Below are 19117 nucleotides of genomic sequence, written 5' to 3'. Positions count from 1 at the left end.
CAGCAGTTTGAGCACCGCCTGCTGTCGCTTAGCGACGGCACTGCTGCTGTGCCCAGAGCTACCGACTGATGGCGCCATGCCCACGGATGGTAGTTCGGAGGAGGTGGAGGAGGGGTGGGAGGAGGAGGAGGCATAGTCGGCCTGAAACACCTGGACCGAGGTAGGCCCCGCAATCCTTGGCGTCGGCAGTATATGACCAGCCGCAGGGTCATACTCAGTCCCAGCCTCCACCAAGTTAACCCAATGTGCCGTCAGCGATATATAGTGGCCCTGCCCGGCAGCACTCGTCCACGTGTCCGTGGTCAGGTGGACCTTGTCAGAAACGGCGTTGGTCAGGGCACGGATGATGTTGTCTGACACGTGCTGGTGCAGGGCTGGGACGGCACATCGGGAAAAGTAGTGGCGGCTGGGGACCGAATACCGAGGGGCGGCCGCCGCCATGAGGTTGCGAAAGGCCTTGGTCTCTACTAGCCTATAGGGCAGCATCTCCAGGCTGAGCAATCTGGAGATGTGGACATTAAGGGCTTGGGCGTGCGGGTGGGTTGCACTATATTTGCGTTTCCGCTCCAGCGTCTGGGGTATGGAGAGCTGAACGCTGGTGGATGCTGTGGAGGATCGTGGAGGCGACGATGGGGTTTTTGTGGCAGGGTCCTGGGCAGGGGGCTGACTATCAGCTGACACAGGGGAAGGAGCAGTGGTGTGCACGGCCGGAGGTGAACGGGCTTGTTGCCACTGAGTGGGGTGTTTAGCATTCATATGCCTGCGAATACTGGTGGTAGTTAAGCTATTAGTGGTGGAACCCCTGCTGATCCTGGTTTGGCAAATGTTGCACACCACAGTCCGTCGGTCATCCGGTGTTTCCTTAAAGAACCTCCAGACTTCTGAAAATCTAGCCCTCGCCGCAGGAGCCCTCGGCACGGGAGCTTCACTAGTTGACACATTTGGCGCTGATGCACCAGGTCTGGCCCTGCCTCTCCGTCTGGCCCCACCATTGCCTCTTCCAACCTGTTCTGGTCGAGGGCTCTCCTCCGTCTCAGAAGCACTGTGTTCACCCGGCCTATCAACCCAGCTTGGGTCTGTCACCTCATCATCCTCCGATCCCTCAGTCTGCTTCCCCCTCGGACTTCTTGTCTGACAACCGTGTCTCCTCATCGTCGGACACCTCTTTACACACTTCTTCCACTACGTCAAGAAGGTCATCATCACCCACAGACTGCGACTGGTGGAAAACCTGGGCATCGGAAAATTGCTCAGCAGCAACCGGACAAGTGGTTTGTGACTGTGGGAAGGGTCCAGAAAACAGTTCCTCAGAGTATGCCGGTTCAAATGCCAAATTTTCCTGGGAGGGGGCAGACTGGGGGGGAGGAGGCTGAGGTGCAGGAGCTGGAGGAGTGCCGATTTCGGTGACATGGGTGGACTGCGTGGAAGACTGACTGGTGGACAAATTGCTCGAAGCATTGTCGGCAATCCACGACATCACCTGTTCGCACTGTTCTGGCCTCAACAGTGCTCTACCACGATTCCCAGTAACTTCAGACATGAACCTAGGGAGTGTAGCTCTGCGGCGTTCCCCTGCTCCCTCATAAGCAGGTGGTGTCTCACCCCGCCCAGGACCACGGCCTGCAGTAGTTGGACGCCCACGTCCCCGCCCTCGCCCTCGTACATTTTGAAAATGAGAGTTATAACTTGAATTTTTTTTTTAACTTTTTTTTGTTTTTTTTTGTGTTTTTTAGTTTTTAACCCCTTAACGACTTGGCCTTTTTTAGTTTTTTCACTTCCATTTTTCACACCCCACCTTCAAGAATCTATAACTTTTTTATTTTTCCACATAAAGAGCTGTGTTATGGCTTATTTTCTGCGTAACAAATTGCACTTCGTAGTGACGGTATTTAATATTCCATGGCGCGTACTGGGAAGCAGGAAAAAAATTCCAAATGCAGTGAAAATGGTGAAAAAACACATTTGCAACGTTTTCTTGTGGGCTTGGATTTTACAGCTTTCACTGTGTGCCCCAAATGACAGGTCTACTTTATTCTTTGCGTTGCTACGATCACAGGGATACCACATTTGTACAGGTTTTATAATGTTTTCATACATTTAAAAAAATTAAAACCTCCTGTACAAAAATTTTTTTTTGGATTTTGCCATCTTCTGGCGCTAATAACTTTTTCATACTTTGGTGTACAAAGCTGTGGGTGGTGTCATTTTTTGCGACTTTTGATGGCATTTTCATTTCTATCATTGTTAGGACTGTGCTACCTTTTGATCACTTTTTATTAATTTTTTTATATTTTCCAAAATGGCAAAAAAATGTCATTTTTGACTTTGGACGCTATTTTCCGTTACGGGGTTAAACGCAGTGAAAAACCGTTATTATATTTTGATAGATCGGACATTTTCGGACGCGGTGATACCTAATGTGTTTATGATTTTTACTGTTTATTAATATTAATATCAGTTCTAGGGAAAGGGGGGTGATTTGAATTTTTAGGTTTTTTTAATATAATTTTTTTTTTTAAACTTTTTTTTACTTTTACTTTAACTATTTTTCAGACTCCCTAGGGTACTTTAACCCTAGGTTGTCTGATCGATCCTACCATATACTGCCATACTGCAATATGGCAGTATATGGGGATTTTACTCCTCATTCATTACAATGTGCTGATAGCACATTGTAATGAATAGGTTAAAACGAGACAGCTTCGGGCCTTCGTGAGGCCCAATGCTGTCATGGCAACGGATCACCGCTCCCCGTGACGTCATCGGGGAGCGAAGATCCGCGCCAAGATGGCGGCGCCCATGCGGCGCCATCTTTTTGAAGCCTCCGGCAGCATTGCCGGAGGCGATCGCGGTGAAAGTACCCGCGATCGGTGCTAGCACCGATCGCGGGTGTTACCGGTAAGCCTTTGCTGCAATATGCAGCAAAGACTTACCGGCTATGGAGAGGGCTCGGCCCGCGAGCCCTCTCCATGCACCGGGACCCGGCGCGCGCCGTACTAGTACGGCGCGCGTCGGGAAGGGGTTAAAACCAAACAATGCTATCCTATTGCTATGGCTATTTTCTAGCCAAGTATGAAAGCACACTGCTATGCCAGATGAGATGACGCTGAGTTATGAAAAAAATAAACGTAAAATTAAAAAGGAAATGGCAGACTGTGCCTAATTGAAATACAACCCCGGGCCCTAATAAATTTTCCCACTTCGGTCTTTGCGATGGATATGTGCGTCACTAAGCGCAAAACACAGTGGTTGCAAGTCTCACTCCAAATTGCTCACAATTTGCTAGTAGATGCACTGCAGCAAGTACAGCCACCAGCAGATCAACCAGAAATCAAATATATATAACGCTACTGTAGGCGTAAGTAAGCCGTTTGGATTCTCCTATGGCTATTTTCTAGCCAAGTATGAAAGCACACTGCTATGCCAGATGAGATGACGCTGAGTTATGAAAAAAATAAACGTAAAATAAAAAAGGAAATGGCAGACTGTGCCTAATTGAAATACAACCCCGGGCCCTAATAAATTTTCCCACTTCGGTCTTTGCGATGGATATGTGCGTCACTAAGCGCAAAACACAGCGGTCGCAAGTCTCACTCCAAATTGCTCACAATTTGCTAGTAGATGCACTGCAGCAACTACAGCCACCAGCAGATCAACCAGAAATCAAATATATATAACGCTACTGTAGGCGTAAGTAAGCCGTTTGGATTCTCCTATGGCTATTTTCTAGCCAAGTATGAAAGCACACTACTATGCAAGATGAGATGACACTGAGTTATTAAAAAAATAAACGTAAAATAAAAAGAAACTGGCAGACTGTGCCTAATTGAAATCAAACCCCTAATAAATTTTCCCACTTTGGTGTTTGAGGTGGATATGTGTGTCACTAAGAGCTAAACACAACGGTAGCAAGTCCCCCTGCAAATTCCTCACAATATGGTACTAGCTGCACTACTAGTGCCAGCAAGCCCAGCCACAAGCAAATAAAAAAAAAAAAGTATAACGTTATTGTAGCCCTAAGAAGGGCTGTTGGGTTCTTGTTGAATCACTCCTGCCTAACACTATTCTAATAGAACACCCTAACGCTTTCCCTGACCAGCAGCAGCTCTCTCCCTAGCGGCATCCAGACAGAGAATGATCCGAGCAGCGCGGGCAGCGGCTAGTCTATCCCAGGGTCACCTGATCTGGCCAGCCAACCACTGCTATCTACGTGTAAGGGTACCACGTCATGCTGGGTGGAGTGCAGAGTCTCCTGGCTTGTGATTGGCTCTGTTTCTGGCCGCCAAAAAGCAAAATGGCGGGAGCTGCCATTTTCTCGAGCGGGCGAAGTATTCGTCCGAGCAACGAGCAGTTACGAGTACGCTAATGCTCGATCGAGCATCAAGCTCGGACGAGTATGTTCGCTCATCTCTAGTCGCGACCACTATGTAACTGATTATAGGGAACGTTGAAGGAGGTTTTTCTTAGGGCTTTGCACTGGAAGTTCTGGATACAATTCTTGTATAAGTATAACTTGGCAATAATCTTTTTTTGAACAGGTAGATTTCTGATAGGGTTAGATTTCTGATAGGGTTACTTGAAATTGTCTTAAAAAAGAACTACAGGCGGTCCCCTACTTAAGGACACCCGACTTACAGACAACCCATAGTTACAGACGGACCCCTCTGCCCACTGTGATCTCTGGTGAAGCTCTCTGGATGCTTTACTATAGTCCCAGACTGCAATGATCAGCTGTAAGATGTCTGTAATGAAGCTTTATTGATAATTCTTGGTCCAATTACACCAAAAATTTTGAAACTCCAATTGTCACTGGGGCAAAAAAAAAAAAATTGTCTAGAACTTCCATTCTAAAATATACAGTTTCGACTTACATACAAATTCAACTTAAGAACAAACCTCCAGACCCTATCTTGTATGTAACCCGGGGACTGCCTGTACTTCAGATTTGATTCTGACTTTTACTTACAATTACAGGGGACCTCAATGGGGTCTCCTGTTGCACCAAGCCTGGCAAATATTTTTATGTCCGTTTTTGAAGACCGGTGCCTCCCCATGCACCAACATAGTCACCACGCTAGGCTTTGGCTTAGATACGTGGACGACGTGTTTGTTGCATGGGGCGGCACAGAGTCCGAACTCAAGGAATGGGTTACGTTTCTCAATGGTCAGCATGAGCTGATTGAATTTACTTGTGAAATTAATTATAAAGAGATTAGTTTTCTCGATGTATTAGTTCAGAGAACAGATACTAACAAGGTCTCTACTACACTATTTATAAAAGAAACCGATAGAAACAATTTGCTAGATCGTAGTAGCTTCCATAGCCCCAAGATCTTTAATGGGATTCCTAGGGGACAGTTCACACGATTAAGACGCATTTGTGATAATGATAATGAATATGAGAAACATAAAAAGAGATTAATAGAAAAGTTTTCAACAAAAGGATATAACCGAGCTGACTTAGTTAAAACAGCAGACGAAGTGGGTAAATTTGATAATAGAGAATTGCGAATTGCAAAACCTAAAGGTAGAGATAAAAAACATCATATGTTTATTTCTACATATGATAACCATGCTAAATTAATTAAAAAAACAATACTGAAACATTGGGATCTGTTGAAATGTGATTTAAAATACCACAGGCTGTTTATAGATCAACCGCGGTTCGTTTATAAGAAAGGAAAATCTATTGCAAACCATATTGTAAGAGCAGATATAAAAAAGAGAAAATTGTCCAAACAGGAATTTCTGCATCCGAGACACACTGGAACATTCCCGTGTCTCGCATGCCAGAATTGTAGTTCTATCATTAAAGGCAATAAAATCTTACATCCAAGTCAAGGTACCCCTGTCCTTATGAAAAGTAGATATACGTGTGAAAGTAAAAATGTGATCTACATGATTAAGTGCCCATGTGGTAAAGCCTATATAGGACAAACCTCTAGACAAATAAGAATTCGCATTAACGAACATAGATCAGCTATTAAAAATTATGGTAAAAATACAACTCAAAATCTACCTGAGAAGAAAGAGAAAAAATATCATGAAACTTCGTTAGCGAGACATTTTTTTGAACATAAACACCATATTTCTGAATTGAAATGGACTGTGTTAGAAGAAGTAGAAGCTTATGATAAAGAGAATATTACAAAACGCCTGCTCCAACGGGAAGTCCATTGGATTTATAAATTTGATACATTAAGCCCTAAAGGTATAAATGAAGAATGTAATTTTAATGTTTTTCTCTGATTGCAGTCACGCCTGGTCGTATGAGGAACTTTCATCTTGAATGATAGTTTGGTATAAAGAAATAAGATAAATCTTTGTGTATGTATCTTACACCTGTTATTTAGGTAATTTTACCTGTAATCTGTTACAATGTAGATAGAGTTAAATTTAATTGTGTTTCCGGCGATATATGTATAAAAGAAGAGGAGTGACAGAGATGCGCATGTCTGAGGAAGGAGGCGTGACCTCCGAAACGTCACAGAAATCATGCGAGCGCCGTCTCTGCTAAGGAGTGACTAACGAGATGACCTGATATTCTGCCGAAAATTTATCTGTGAGATGTCTCTACAAGCCACGGTACAGTGAATCTTGGAAGTGGAATTGCATTTATGCAACCTTTAAAAAGGAAATATAAGGACTGTATATTGGAGGTATATCCTCAAAAAAATCGTTGACTATTTAAGTCATTTCTACAAAATATACTTATGTTACTATGTTGTCATGAATAACTATATAAAAGCAAGAAAAATTTTTAAAGAAAACTGCTGCAAGTGGTCTGTGTTTTTGATTGTATATAGTTCTGGATACAAACCTGATCTTTGGCAAGTCCCAAAAAAAAAAATCGGGACCCACATATTCAATAACATGCAAATTTTAAGTAGATTTTGATGTACAACTTCATGAGATTTCTCCACAAGATTATGATTGTGTGCAGTTAACCCAACATCAATTGTCATTGAGTGAATATTGTCTGAAAAATTCACTCCCGTACCGAACCTCAGACCACTGGACTCAACAGACATACTGAAACCAGTCTTTGACTGAATGGCCTTAGACTATTATTTGCAGCTTTTCCGCACAGATTGTCTTAACACAGGGCATCTAACACCAGGGTGAAGAACTGTATGCAAATGAGCCTGAGGGGCTCTAGGCCTTCGGGCATTTGCATACAGTCTTTCATTCTGGTAGTCCTTTAAATAAATGTTATAGTGCAATGAAGTAACATTAAATGAATGTGTTTATGTAGAAGTAATTTAGATACAGTTTTTTCCCCATGAAAAAAATTGTTGTGCACTGTGGAAAAATTTATATTAATGCACTTTATTGCCACAGCTTTGTGAATTTTTGCGGGCATTGTTTTATTTTTTTTACAATAGTCTGTGGGCAAGATATTATTCACACGAATGTGTGCCCGCCATACCGTAGCACGGCGGGCACACGTCGGCACCCGGAAGAGGAGGAGGAGGGGATGAGCGCCACCCCCCCCACCTCTCTCCATAGCGATGTATGGCGCACAGCGCTATATTTCGGGAAAATATAGGACATGTCCTATTTTTTTCCTGGCCACGGTTCCCATACAGCGCCGTGAACCATTGCCATCTATTGTGAATGTAGCCAAACTTTGTATTGAGGCACATTCTTTGCTGCAAATTATTTAAATTCAATGGCAAAAATAAAATTAAAATGCACATATGTAAAATCTGCTTGCAAATCGACATTAAAAGTTCAATACAAGTAACACAAATCTGTGAGAAAAATTTCTGTATTTTGTATATATTTACATTCAATTTCTCGGCATAACAATCCAGATATTGCGCAAACACCATTATTGCGCCTATTTAATAAGAGAACTCTCATCTTCAAAGAATAAGTGATTTCAACTCTGGGACACACACCGTCATGAGTTGGCACGAGATAATAGACCAGGCAAAAGTAAAAGGATGACAAATTTATTCATGTGGAAGAAAGACATTCATGTTGATGACCCAAACAAATAAAACCCCAAGAGCAGAAAGATGGTAGAGTAGCACCATAAAGCTCGAGCACAACGGCTTAATACCCAAAAATGACCCACACAACATAATTTAAAAGGCAATATGTCACCAAGTAAAATGCAATTAATGCAAATGACTATTTCCCATTTCAGGAACCTTTTAAACCAAAAGAACATTCATTTGAACCTCTATTGAGAGCCAAATGAATAATGTAAGTGCTGTATCAGTGCAGAGAAGGGTGCATTCACGTGAAGGTGCCGGGCGGGCACCTGGCAGCGTCCTGGAGAGGAGGAATGAGCGCTGCTCACCCCTATCCTCTCCATAGAGCAGTGGATGGTCGACGCTGCAACATGGCAAAATATAGGACAAGTCCTATATCTCAACGTGCATGGTCACGATGCTGACTGGGCGCCATAGGCGCCAATGGGGATCAATATCGGTCGTGTGAATGTACTCTAAAGCTGGATCACTGCACTTCATCAGCCAGAGCAGGGCTCCTCCACCATCAGCCATCCTGTTAAAGGGAGTCTATCATCTTCGTAAACAGATTCTGATAGCAGCACACTGAAGAGAAATGCATTAAGATATCAAAACTACTTTTAATATTTCTGAACATTATGTAGTTTTTGAGAAATTTACTTTTTAATCTGCATGCCAATGAGGCAGCTGGTGCATAAAGTCCACATTGAACACTGCTTTTCTCGTCTGCACCGCTCCCTCTGTCACATAAGCTAGAGATTTACGTTTGGAGAAGCATAGGACCAGAAGCTAGTGGTCCAAACAGGAACAGGATTGCGCTCTGGGTGCTAAGGATACTGGGTGCACAAACTGCCTCATTAGAACACAGATTAAACTGGAAATATCCTGGAAATGGTAAACTGGACAAAAATAAAAACAAGGCATGTTGGAAATCACAGTGCATTTCTCTACAACATGCTATCGGCAGGTTATAATGCTTGTGGACATACTAGACTCCTTTTAAAATTTCTTCAGCACGGGAGACTGAGTCAGTTCCATCCAGACTACTATAGGCTTTATTCTGTGTGCAGAAGACATACGCTGGAGATCAAAATAAGAGAACACCACACAATTTCCTAAATGTCAAGGTCCTTGTGTAACTCTAGGTCAGTGATGGCGAACCTTTTAGAGAGCAAGTGCCCAAATTACAAAAAAAACTCGCTTAACTATTTCTAAGTGCCAACATGGCAATTTACAAAACAACTTATTGCTTACTGCTTTGTCAAATCCTTCAATCGCATTCACGTCCTGAGGACATCAATAGAGCAGAAAGAGGAGAAATTAAGATAATTATTGTAGCTTCCATCCAGGGTCCACTGTACAGGAAGAATTGCAGGGTCCATGGCAGGAGCTCAAATTACAATCCAGCCCTGTCCACATCTTCTCAGTCACAGGCAGCCAAGGATGTGTTGCTTCAAAATAATAGTAAGTGCACAATGTCCTTTGTGGTCTTGGACTGCAGAAAGAAGCTATGGGTCCTTTCTTATAAACTCTATGCTGAGGGTGCCTGGAGACCTGAGTGCCCACAGAGAGGGCTCCGAGTGCCACCACTGCCCTAGGTGAATATATCCTAACATGAGTAAAATAGCAGTGTTTTAAGCTTAGTTCATGAACGGTCTATATTTTAGTGCACAGAATCAAAATTCAGATACCTGTAAGTTATTGGTTTAAATCTGGCACTAATTTACTTAATTATTTGACATCAGTTATTTTATTTTAATGAAGCTATTTTGGCTTATTGACACACATAGATTTGTTCAGAGATTTTTCATTAATGCCTTACTGATCCAGTCTTTTAGATGGGCTTTTTCACACTTCACCCCCCCCCCCAATCACTAGAAACATAGGTCAAGCCCTGTCCCTTATTTTATTCACTGACAAAATCAGATCAGTGAACTAAAAATGTGTTGTTTAAGAGCATGTGGATTGACAGCTTACACTGAAGTGACCTCTCATTAACAGAAAAAAATTATAAGACTACACTCACCTTTGCTGAGGAGCATGTTATGTGGACATATGAGTGGTCCACAGTTTGTTTTAGTGATGTGAGAAAATGTATTCATTTTTATTTGGATCTGAAACATTATGTTCATTGACAAACTGGAGAAAGCCTGAGTGTAAATCTCTCTCATTGTGCGACAGTCATTGCTGCTCTTCATTTATGATAATCCAATTATTTGCAAAGTAAAGGTTTTACGTTTCTGTTGATCCAGGGAATTATATTAGGAATCAGAAGGAATTTTCCCCTGCTTTGTAGGGTTTTTGCCTTCTTCTAGTTCAACGCACTACAATGTATAGGTGGACTTGATGGACTGAGGTCTTTTTCTAACCTCTTACTATGACACTGTATTGATACACTGGTAATTTTGCAAAACACAGTTCTAGTGGCATGGTGTACCCCTTACAAAAATCCCATCCAATGTCGATCAACAGAAATTATTTCTGAAGAAAATCAAGTGATCAGACATTTTTCTCTAACTTTGATCTCCAGAGTAGTACAAGACTAAAACTCTCTCCAGTGGCTGACAGTTTAAAATATTAACAATGACTTATTTCCAGAAATGTGTAAAGCAATAAAAAATGCACCCCAAGTAAATGAAAAAATAAATCACATTAAAAAAATACAATCATAATTTTTTTGGCAACAAATTTCTTTAAAGGGTTTGTCTAGGCTTTCATGCTACTAATAATCTATCCATGGCAAGAAATAGTTGGTACAACTATTATTGTTGGTGTTATTGGTATTATTTGGTGACCCCCACCACCCAAATTATAGCCTGTGGCTGGAACCAGAAGAACACAACTCAGTCCATAATGTAGCTCTGCCAGGAAAGCTCTCATAGAAGTAATGGTGAATGGCTGCTGCATGTGAACCTGACATAAAGGTCAACAAGTCACTGCTGTAGCCCTATAGACAGCAGAGGTGCTGACAGAAATAGGAATAAATTATTGTTTTATTTGACTTATACTTTTGGTAAATACCCTCAAAATTAAAAGGGTAAAAGCATCAATATGTATGCAATTACATGGGGAAATCCACATTACAGATCAGTACTCATATCCAAATGATAAAAAGCCATAGGGCTGCCACAGGATTTTTCCTTTGCTACTGCAACTTCCCATTCAATTTGGTCAACACTATTGGTAAACACTTAGGAGGCAACACATAAAGAAGCCAAAACTATCACACTTGTTCCAATACTTAATTTTTCTGCAAGAAAAGAATACTCCCAAAATTACAATCATGAAAAAACATTTTTGATCATATTAATCTTGGATGATAATTATTTTGAAGCCAGAAGTGAATAAAGAGATATGACCTGGAAGATTTATACTTTGGCAGTAAATAAGTGTCCACCCGCGCACCATGAATAACCCTGCTGTCATATTTCAGTTTCTTTGGTTTCTGCTGGGGCAGCTCACAGAAACAAAGTATCTATTCCAACACTAGGCCATGGTGGAGATCGGATATTTTGGATGCCACCAGTCTAGGAGATGGACGCTATGTACAGGATCCAAAACAATCTGCACTCCTTGGTCTCCACGAGGCTTCTTTCCTTTCAGAACTGGGCAATCTTGGAAAACCAGTCTTACACGGTGGTGCCTCATATCAGTACTGACATTTATGGTCAACTGAAAGGAAAAGTTAAAAATAAGAAGTCATTTAATAAAAAAAAAAAAAAAAAACATTAAGACAATGTTGCTACTGTTCTAGGTCAGGTCATAATAACTTATAAAACATTTAAAGGAAAATTACCACATGGGTGCAGTGCTGTAAGCAACACTTCCGTGCTAGCGTTTGCCCCAGGAAACCGGATCAGTTCTTCTTTATACTTCTCATAGCTTAGTTTTTCAGAAAACCTTCTTTTAAAGTTATTCAAATGAGCTTCAGGGGCTCCTGGCTATGGTCACAGAAGCCCCTTCTGGCTCAGTTGTCGGATAATTATTCAGGCCTCCATGTGTTGTTTCTGTCAGGCTTCTCCCAAGCCGAATGGAGACATGAAAGATTAACAGACAATTGAGCCAGAAGGGGTTTCAGTGTCACAGACAGGGGCCCCTGATGATCATTTGCATAATTTTAAAATGCAGATTTATAAAAAAATGTAGCTTCTATTATAACGTTATATTATATGGCTATTGATTTTATATTATAATGACTTGATTTTTTTAAATTTTTTTTTATACAGAGTTGTTAAGGCGGGCACATATTACCAGTGCCAGTAGCAAAATGAAGCAAACATAATAAAAGTACAAATGTAGAAATGCTTTTATCCTAATGTCTCCTCTCCCTCACAAAATGAAGTAATGCCCTTTAAATTACAGAATGTTCCTCGTAACAGAAAAGCGTATACCTTTGAAATAATGATATACATTCCCATTACTTACATAAGTTAGTGTCATACCCATAACCACAGGTATGAAAATAAAATTTAAAGTAGTAACTTGAAGAAGGCAACAGTCCTGGTCTGGGTTGAAATGAACTTCTTTGTACTCTGCAGGGGGTTGTAGTCCATTAACACAATGATTCTTCTGCTTTAGTGGCTAAACAAAGAAAGTCAGTGATATTATTACTTAGAGCTTACATTGTCTGTCGGTAATGAGGGATCCATCCCAAATTGTGTACAGGCACCCCAGGTGCCATAGGTGTTGTCATGCAGTACTAACTACATAATAAAGGCAATGATGGTTTATAAAATACATCTATGGCAGTGATGGCTAACCTATGGCACTGGTGCCAGAGGTGGCACTCAGAGCCCTTTCTGTGGGCACTCAGGCCATCACCAGAGATGACTCCAGGTATCTTCCTGCAGTCCCAGACAGCCCAGGACTTGCTGTGCACAGAGCTATTTTAAAGTGACAGCTGGGACTATTTTCTGCTTTATTGGTGCCTCAGGGGCTGATATCAATGAAAACTGTGACAGAGAAGGGAGTATAAATCACAAATTAAATTTCTGTGTTGGCACTTTGCGATAAATAAGCGGGTCTTTGTTGTAGTTTGGGCACTCGGTCTCTAAAAGGTTTGCCATCACTGATCTATGGAAAACATGTAAACTCATATCTAAAGCCCTGGCAGGTTCTTATACCATTCAGGCGAATCTCACATTTAGGCAAATCTTATGAAGGTTTTTAGCCCATGCCCGGAGGATGAATGCAAATCAAACAGATATTTACTTCTCTGTAGAGACATACCGGATTCTTAAACTTGAAGTTAAACTCCCACATTGCCTCGGGTCTGCTTCCAGGCTCTGCTTTTTTACACCAGAAAAGTAAACACTGAAATGAAATACAAGAAATGCCAACATCATGATTTCATATCCACAAAAGATCAGCACACATGTACCATTAACTAAAGCGAATATAAAATTGTATGAGAAAAGTTTATAAAGCCAAAATCTGTTCTTTGCAAGAACAGCATTAGGAAATCTATCAAAATCACGGATAGACCATGGAACTTTCTCATAGATCCAGACACTGTGACTGTGGTAATCATCTTACATTTATTATCCATGGCCACCTTCCCTTAAAAAACTAATTTTAAAATTATGCTAATGAGCCTAAGGGGCTCAGAGGATGTTTGCAGAGCCCCCGAGTGATGTCTTTTCACTGGCTGTTACAAAGAGCAGAACATGTATACCTTCCTGTATACCTGCTCTGCTCATTGTAACAACCAATGAAAAGACAGCAGTGTGGGGCTCCCCTCAGACTCATTACCATAATTTTAAGAGTTTACTTAAGAAGGACACAGGCCATGGATAACATAAAAGAAGATAATCACAGTCACGGTGCCTGGATCTAAGTGTCCCTGGTTTATCATGATTGATTTTGATGGTAGATTTTCTTCAACTGGACAAACACAAACAAAGTTACATAAGCATTTTTCGTACAAACTCCCAACCACAATCCATAGAAAAACATAAAATATAAAACTTACTTTTGAATTTAACAAAGTGTTTGGAGTCGATTCAGGTAATGAAGGGTTTTTAGCCACTCTTGAACAAAATGGCTCATACATATGAAATAAGGAACGGATAACACACGCACGCAGAGCACGAAGCCTGTACATGCACTCTGGGAGAAAACGAACAGGAAGGTAGGCGCTCATCTGGTAATGTCTGCAAGAGGTAACCAAAATGTACAATATATTTTTTTAAAAATATAACGTTCTAAAATTAACTAGTGTTTGTAAGATATTCAGCAACCGTGTCGATACTTCGAGGAAAACAAGTAGTAATAATAACTTATTAAAGGGAAATTCCAAGTTCACTGCATTTTCACTAGGACTCATGGTGGGAGATTTATTATATGCCGGTGGTTGTGCATCAGCGTATGATAGAAACTCAGCTCCTCAGGACACATCAAGAGGCTTAGGCCTCCAGATGTATCCGGTGAGTGGGGGCTGCACTGTAGGGCAAATCTAAGAAAGTTGCCGAGACCCCTTTAAGCCCACTTGACATGGAGCTGGCGTGAAGGGGAAAACAATAGCAATTACCAGAGTTTCGCAAGTAACTGCGATTATTTCAGGGCTTCTACGCCAGTTTTCTAGCATAGAATTTCTGATAAACGTCCCCTATATCAGGACATATAGCCATGGCTTTATGGTTTGCATCTAGCCATATTGGCAAGTTGCTTCTATTAAATCCTGAAAAAAGGTATTAAAAACAAATCTAGTTGTTTCCATGAAGCAGTCAGTCTGCAGATTATTATTACATGAGGTTATGAGAAGTCAGTAATATACTACACTGCTTATCACACCTTTTGTACAATCTCATCCAAAAGACAGCAGTGCAAGTAACGGTCCAAGCTTTCTTACAAATAAGAGCAAACGTCACAACATCTTCAGGCCGTATGTAGGAAGCGATGACAAGCCAGATGTCAATGGGATAGTCTCCTCCAATGTCATCTACAAGGCTGTCCTCTGGAAGAGAAACAGGACGTCAGTGACATTTCTCTACAGTTTCTTATATTAAACCAGAGACCTTATTATATAGAAATGTATATTTATGCATTCCCAACTATGCCCTTTTTCGGTTTCCATTTTTGCTCCCCTTCCTTATAAATCCAACTTTGTTAGAATGTGTACAGAGCTTCATACTTTTGTCTGTGTGATAAATTGTACATCAGTGGCAATATTTAATTTTTCATGTCGCGTAATAGCAGAATTATGGGGATACCCCAAATTTATTTAGGTTCCATTACGTTTTAAACAATTAAAACATATTGTATGCAAAAATCTTGATTTTTCCATATTCTGAAGCGAAAAACTTATATGGAACTGTGCACAGTGTAATTTTTTGTGGGACTATTAGATCTTTTGATTACTCTTTTGCCATTTTGCAACTTCATTTATGAAAAAAAAAAAAAAAAAAAAAAAAAGCAAAAAAGTAGTGTACATTTTTGAACTATTCAGTTTCAGGGTTAATCGCTGGGAATAAATGTTTTTATATATTGATAGATCGGAAATTTTGGGACACAGCAATACCTAACCCATTTAGGACTTTTATTGTTTATTTTTCTCTTCCTACAGTCCCAAGTAGCGAAGTAAGTATCAAAATATGACTGAAAGCAGCAACTTTTAAAATTGCTTGGAACTGCAGGAAGATTCTTTTAGTCCTGTCTGGTGTGCTGGGGCAATGGCAAAGGTGCCAACAGAAAGGGCCCTGAGTGCCACCTCTGGCACCCGTACCATTGAGTTGCCACCACTGCCCTAAGGGGTCTGATCAATCCCAGCATACTACATGTACTACTTCCATGTGCAGCATATGTCCTTTTTTATCTGTCACAATGTGCCACAAGCACACAAACACAGTTGGTGTCTTATAGACCTGTCAAGGCAAAAGAAGGATCATCACAGCCATGAAGGCAACGCCCAAGTGCCGCCAGCAGCATGTTAAGGGTTAACACTTAGTCGTACACCCCCCAATGTACTATTAAATCACTTTACTGCAAGGAGTTAAACGGAAAGTATGATTCCAGACATTCCTAGCAGTAAGCTAATTTCATTCTACTGCCTCCCTGGACTTACCTGTAAACACAAAGAATACATTTTCTATACTACGCAGTGAGCAATTCAGAATTAAAATGGTGCGACCGGAGATTTCAAAGCATCTTCTGATTGTATGGTGGTGTGTGCTGTATTGACTATTTATATACTAAGCCTTTACTTTACATCCACAGAACACACAATAATGAATGAAGCAAGGTCACACAAGCACTATCCTCTTTAAACTTCCATGGGGCTACTAAAGATATCCCAGTATCTAATAGCCCTGTAGAGATGAAGTGAATAACACATTGCCTACGAGATTATCTACTCCGTTCAGAAGGAAGTACAAGACTGCTGAAACCCCCCAAAACTTCATCCCCTAAGCATGGCATAGGCAATAAGTTATACCAATGGGTAAGGAGCCCCGTTCCAAGGACCTAATTTCTTACCTTTCTGTTTCTTGCTTTTCTTTTTCCTTAAAAAGGTTCCATTATTATTTTCAATATCCTCCAGTTCCTCGCTGCTCCCATAATGTCCATTCTCAGACAAAGTGGACAAACCATCCTCACTGGGGACCCGAGAGGCCTCCAAGCCACAAAGTGCTTTCACTAAAGATAAGAGGAAAAACATTATTTTACCTTTACCACATCACATCTGTCAGTAGCTTCTCCATGAGTCTCCCAATTTCACGTCTCGCATTACCCATCCACGCTCACCTTCTTTCTGGACAGCGTTGGCCACTGACTTTTTCACACGTCCAGACTTGACAAGAGCTGGATCTGAGTTGGCAAAATCTGCCACAGTAACTGCAAGACAAATAGTCGGAGATATAGTAAAGATACACAAGACTGGACTGGAATCTATTGGGATTTTTTTTTTTGTCGACTTGACAAAAGTACAATAGTTAATAGGGGTCTAATACAATAGTATATGGAATTTAGCTAAGGATATTATGCAACTGACCTGAAATAGGTGCAATTTCTGGCTGTGCGCTGGATCCATAGGCACATCCCGCCCCTTATGCCACCTCCAAGCTAAGTGGACATGGCCAACAGCAGAGTTGGCCAGCCCTGGGCCTTCCTGTCAAGCTATAGCCTGTGAGCATTCAGGAGCAGGCGGGACCTGGAGTAGAACTGCCCTGCCAGTGCAGTCCAGCACTGACGCCCGCCAGGATTTATTAGGGGAACAGAGCTATTGATTCACCACATTACAGATCATAACCCTAATGAATGCCATCTAATGTCTAATGGCGTTAGAGAGGACATTCAGCATAGAAATTTTAAAATACTTTTAGGAAATAATATTAGAGACACTGAAGTGGTTAACTGTGGATGGGCGGTATGTTTCCCCTAGGTTTTGCTATTATGCAAGGCCTTAGTGCTGAGGTTGTGTTGTCCAGCACCTTGGACACAGGTGATGGGAGCAGCCTAATCAGTTTTGCATAAAGCCGCTGAGCAGAGCTGAGAGTGTGGTCTCTCTGAGTGGAGGCTGGAGAGCACACAGCCCTGACCTCTGTGCCTGGAGCAGCCAAGTGTTTTTGTTAGTGGTGAGTCAGAGAACCATTGTTTAGTTAGCACCCTGACGGGTAGGATATTATTTTGTTTTTGATGCCTGAATGTGAAGGCTGTTTTATTTTGTTCCTGCTGAAATAAACACAGGCTAGACCTGTTTTGGACTGTACCTTGGTGTCACTGTCGTGAACTGCATCACAGCACCCCGCTACCACGGTCTCTACTGGGCCAAATCTCCTACAGTAGTTAAAGAGGACCTTGGGACATTGAACCACCCACAGGTCCTCATGGATCAGTAATTTTGTGCCCCACATAGCCCTTTAGCAAGTCCCTCTGTGGAAGCTATTAAAAAGCGCCCACAGAAGGACTTGCGGGTGATTTGGGACACTAAACCAGTGGTCTATAGGGGCCTGTGGGCGGTGTGGTGTCCCAAATCGCCCTGACAGTTTCTCTTTAAAGTTGTCAGTACCTTATTACACTCTGCTGTAATAACAAACAAATGAGACGCTCTGCTGGGCAAGTGCTTGGAAACAGTTCTGCACAGTAGCAGGATGATAAAATACACTGCAGCCCCTGGTGGGCTCCATGGATGAAATAAGTATACCCAGGAGAGATGAACAGCTACTCATCTACAGTGTTTATGATGTTTAAAGGCTCAACTATAAGAAACCAATCAGATCACATCTCACTTTTCAGAGATACCTGCGAATATATGAGAGAACACATCTGATTGGCGCCTCCTGTCACGTGTACCGTATAGCAGCCACACCTCCACCTGTCACCTATAGCACACGTACTCCTCTCCTCCTCTCACCTCTGTGGGAGCTCACATCATCGGCCCGGAATTTCAGCCGTTTTCTGTTCCCTTTCCGGGGCATGGCTGCGGCTTGGTGCGGGCGGACGTCACACAGACTCTAGGCAGGGGAGGGTCGGTCCGGGCCATGGCTACAGACCACGGGGGGACGAAAGGAGCAGAGGATGAAGAAAGTGAGATCCGCCAGGGTCTTCGGCCATCATGGAACACGTCACAGCGGCCCTGTGTAACCTGGAAGTAATCTCCGGCACTTCCGCCCGCCATGACTGTACACTGACTGTACATGACTGTGGTTGGCAAAAGACCGGAAGATGCGGAAAGACTTACCAGAGAGCGCGTCATCAGGAGGGGGCGGGCCCGGCGCTGCCATGGCAGCCGTTCTAACATCAAGTGGTGTGCACTGGTCACCTCGTAGGGAGGAGTCCTGGAGCTAGAACTTATATGGGAGTCTATGGAAATAAGAGCAGCTGTGAATGGCGACCAATCAGATCATGGACTTTATTTTACTATTATACAATGTCCATCCACGACCTATACAGCTTATTATATTCTAAATATAACAGGGCTTGTTTTTTCTGGGATACGTTTTTTTTCTTTTGAAATGTCGCTATTTAAGTAAAATATTATGGATGTAATTAATGTTTAGTGTATTGATGTAAAATATAATGTATAACAAATTATCTTAAAAACATGTATCCCAATATTTGCCAATCCTACCGGAGTGTATGAAAAAGAGTGTTGCTGGTTTCTTGCAGGCTTTAACCCCTTCACACCAAACCCCTTTTTG

The 19117-nt window shown here is 41.8% G+C and overlaps 1 protein-coding gene across 2 annotated transcripts; it reads right to left on the bottom strand.

The window, feature by feature from the left end:
- Positions 1–7755: 7755 nt before the first annotated feature.
- TMEM183A (transmembrane protein 183A) lies at positions 7756–18741 on the bottom strand. 2 transcript variants are annotated; one of them, XM_072137728.1, is made up of 8 exons: positions 18658–18741; positions 16722–16811; positions 16455–16613; positions 14775–14937; positions 13954–14134; positions 13212–13295; positions 12408–12563; positions 7756–11654 (listed from the first exon to the last, which is right to left on the bottom strand). In XM_072137728.1, the coding sequence occupies exons 1-8, from the start codon at positions 18698–18700 to the stop codon at positions 11469–11471; spliced, it is 1062 nt and encodes a 353-aa protein (XP_071993829.1). In that variant the 5' UTR covers positions 18701–18741; the 3' UTR covers positions 7756–11468. The 2 variants fall into 2 exon arrangements, with proteins under 2 accessions (XP_071993829.1, XP_071993828.1); XM_072137727.1 differs by lacking the exon at positions 18658–18741 and adding an exon at positions 18331–18627.
- Positions 18742–19117: the final 376 nt, after the last annotated feature.

The sequence above is a fragment of the Engystomops pustulosus genome, chromosome 2 (assembly GCF_040894005.1).
Source record: "Engystomops pustulosus chromosome 2, aEngPut4.maternal, whole genome shotgun sequence".
Taxonomy (NCBI): domain Eukaryota; kingdom Metazoa; phylum Chordata; class Amphibia; order Anura; family Leptodactylidae; genus Engystomops; species Engystomops pustulosus.
The sequence above is the reverse complement of the archived record's forward strand: the minus strand, read 5'-3'. Positions and strand labels throughout refer to the sequence as shown.

Coding starts and splice junctions, on each gene's coding strand:
- TMEM183A (XM_072137727.1), bottom strand. CDS start 18,394: ATGCCCCGGAAAGGGAACAGAAAACGGCTGAAATTCCGGGCCGATGAT. Junction 16,614..16,721: donor CAACGCTGTCCAGAAAGAAG/GTGAGCGTGGAT, acceptor TCTTATCTTTAG/TGAAAGCACTTTGTGGCTTG. Junction 11,655..12,407: donor TGGGTATGACACTAACTTAT/GTAAGTAATGGG, acceptor TTTTCCTTTCAG/TTGACCATAAATGTCAGTAC.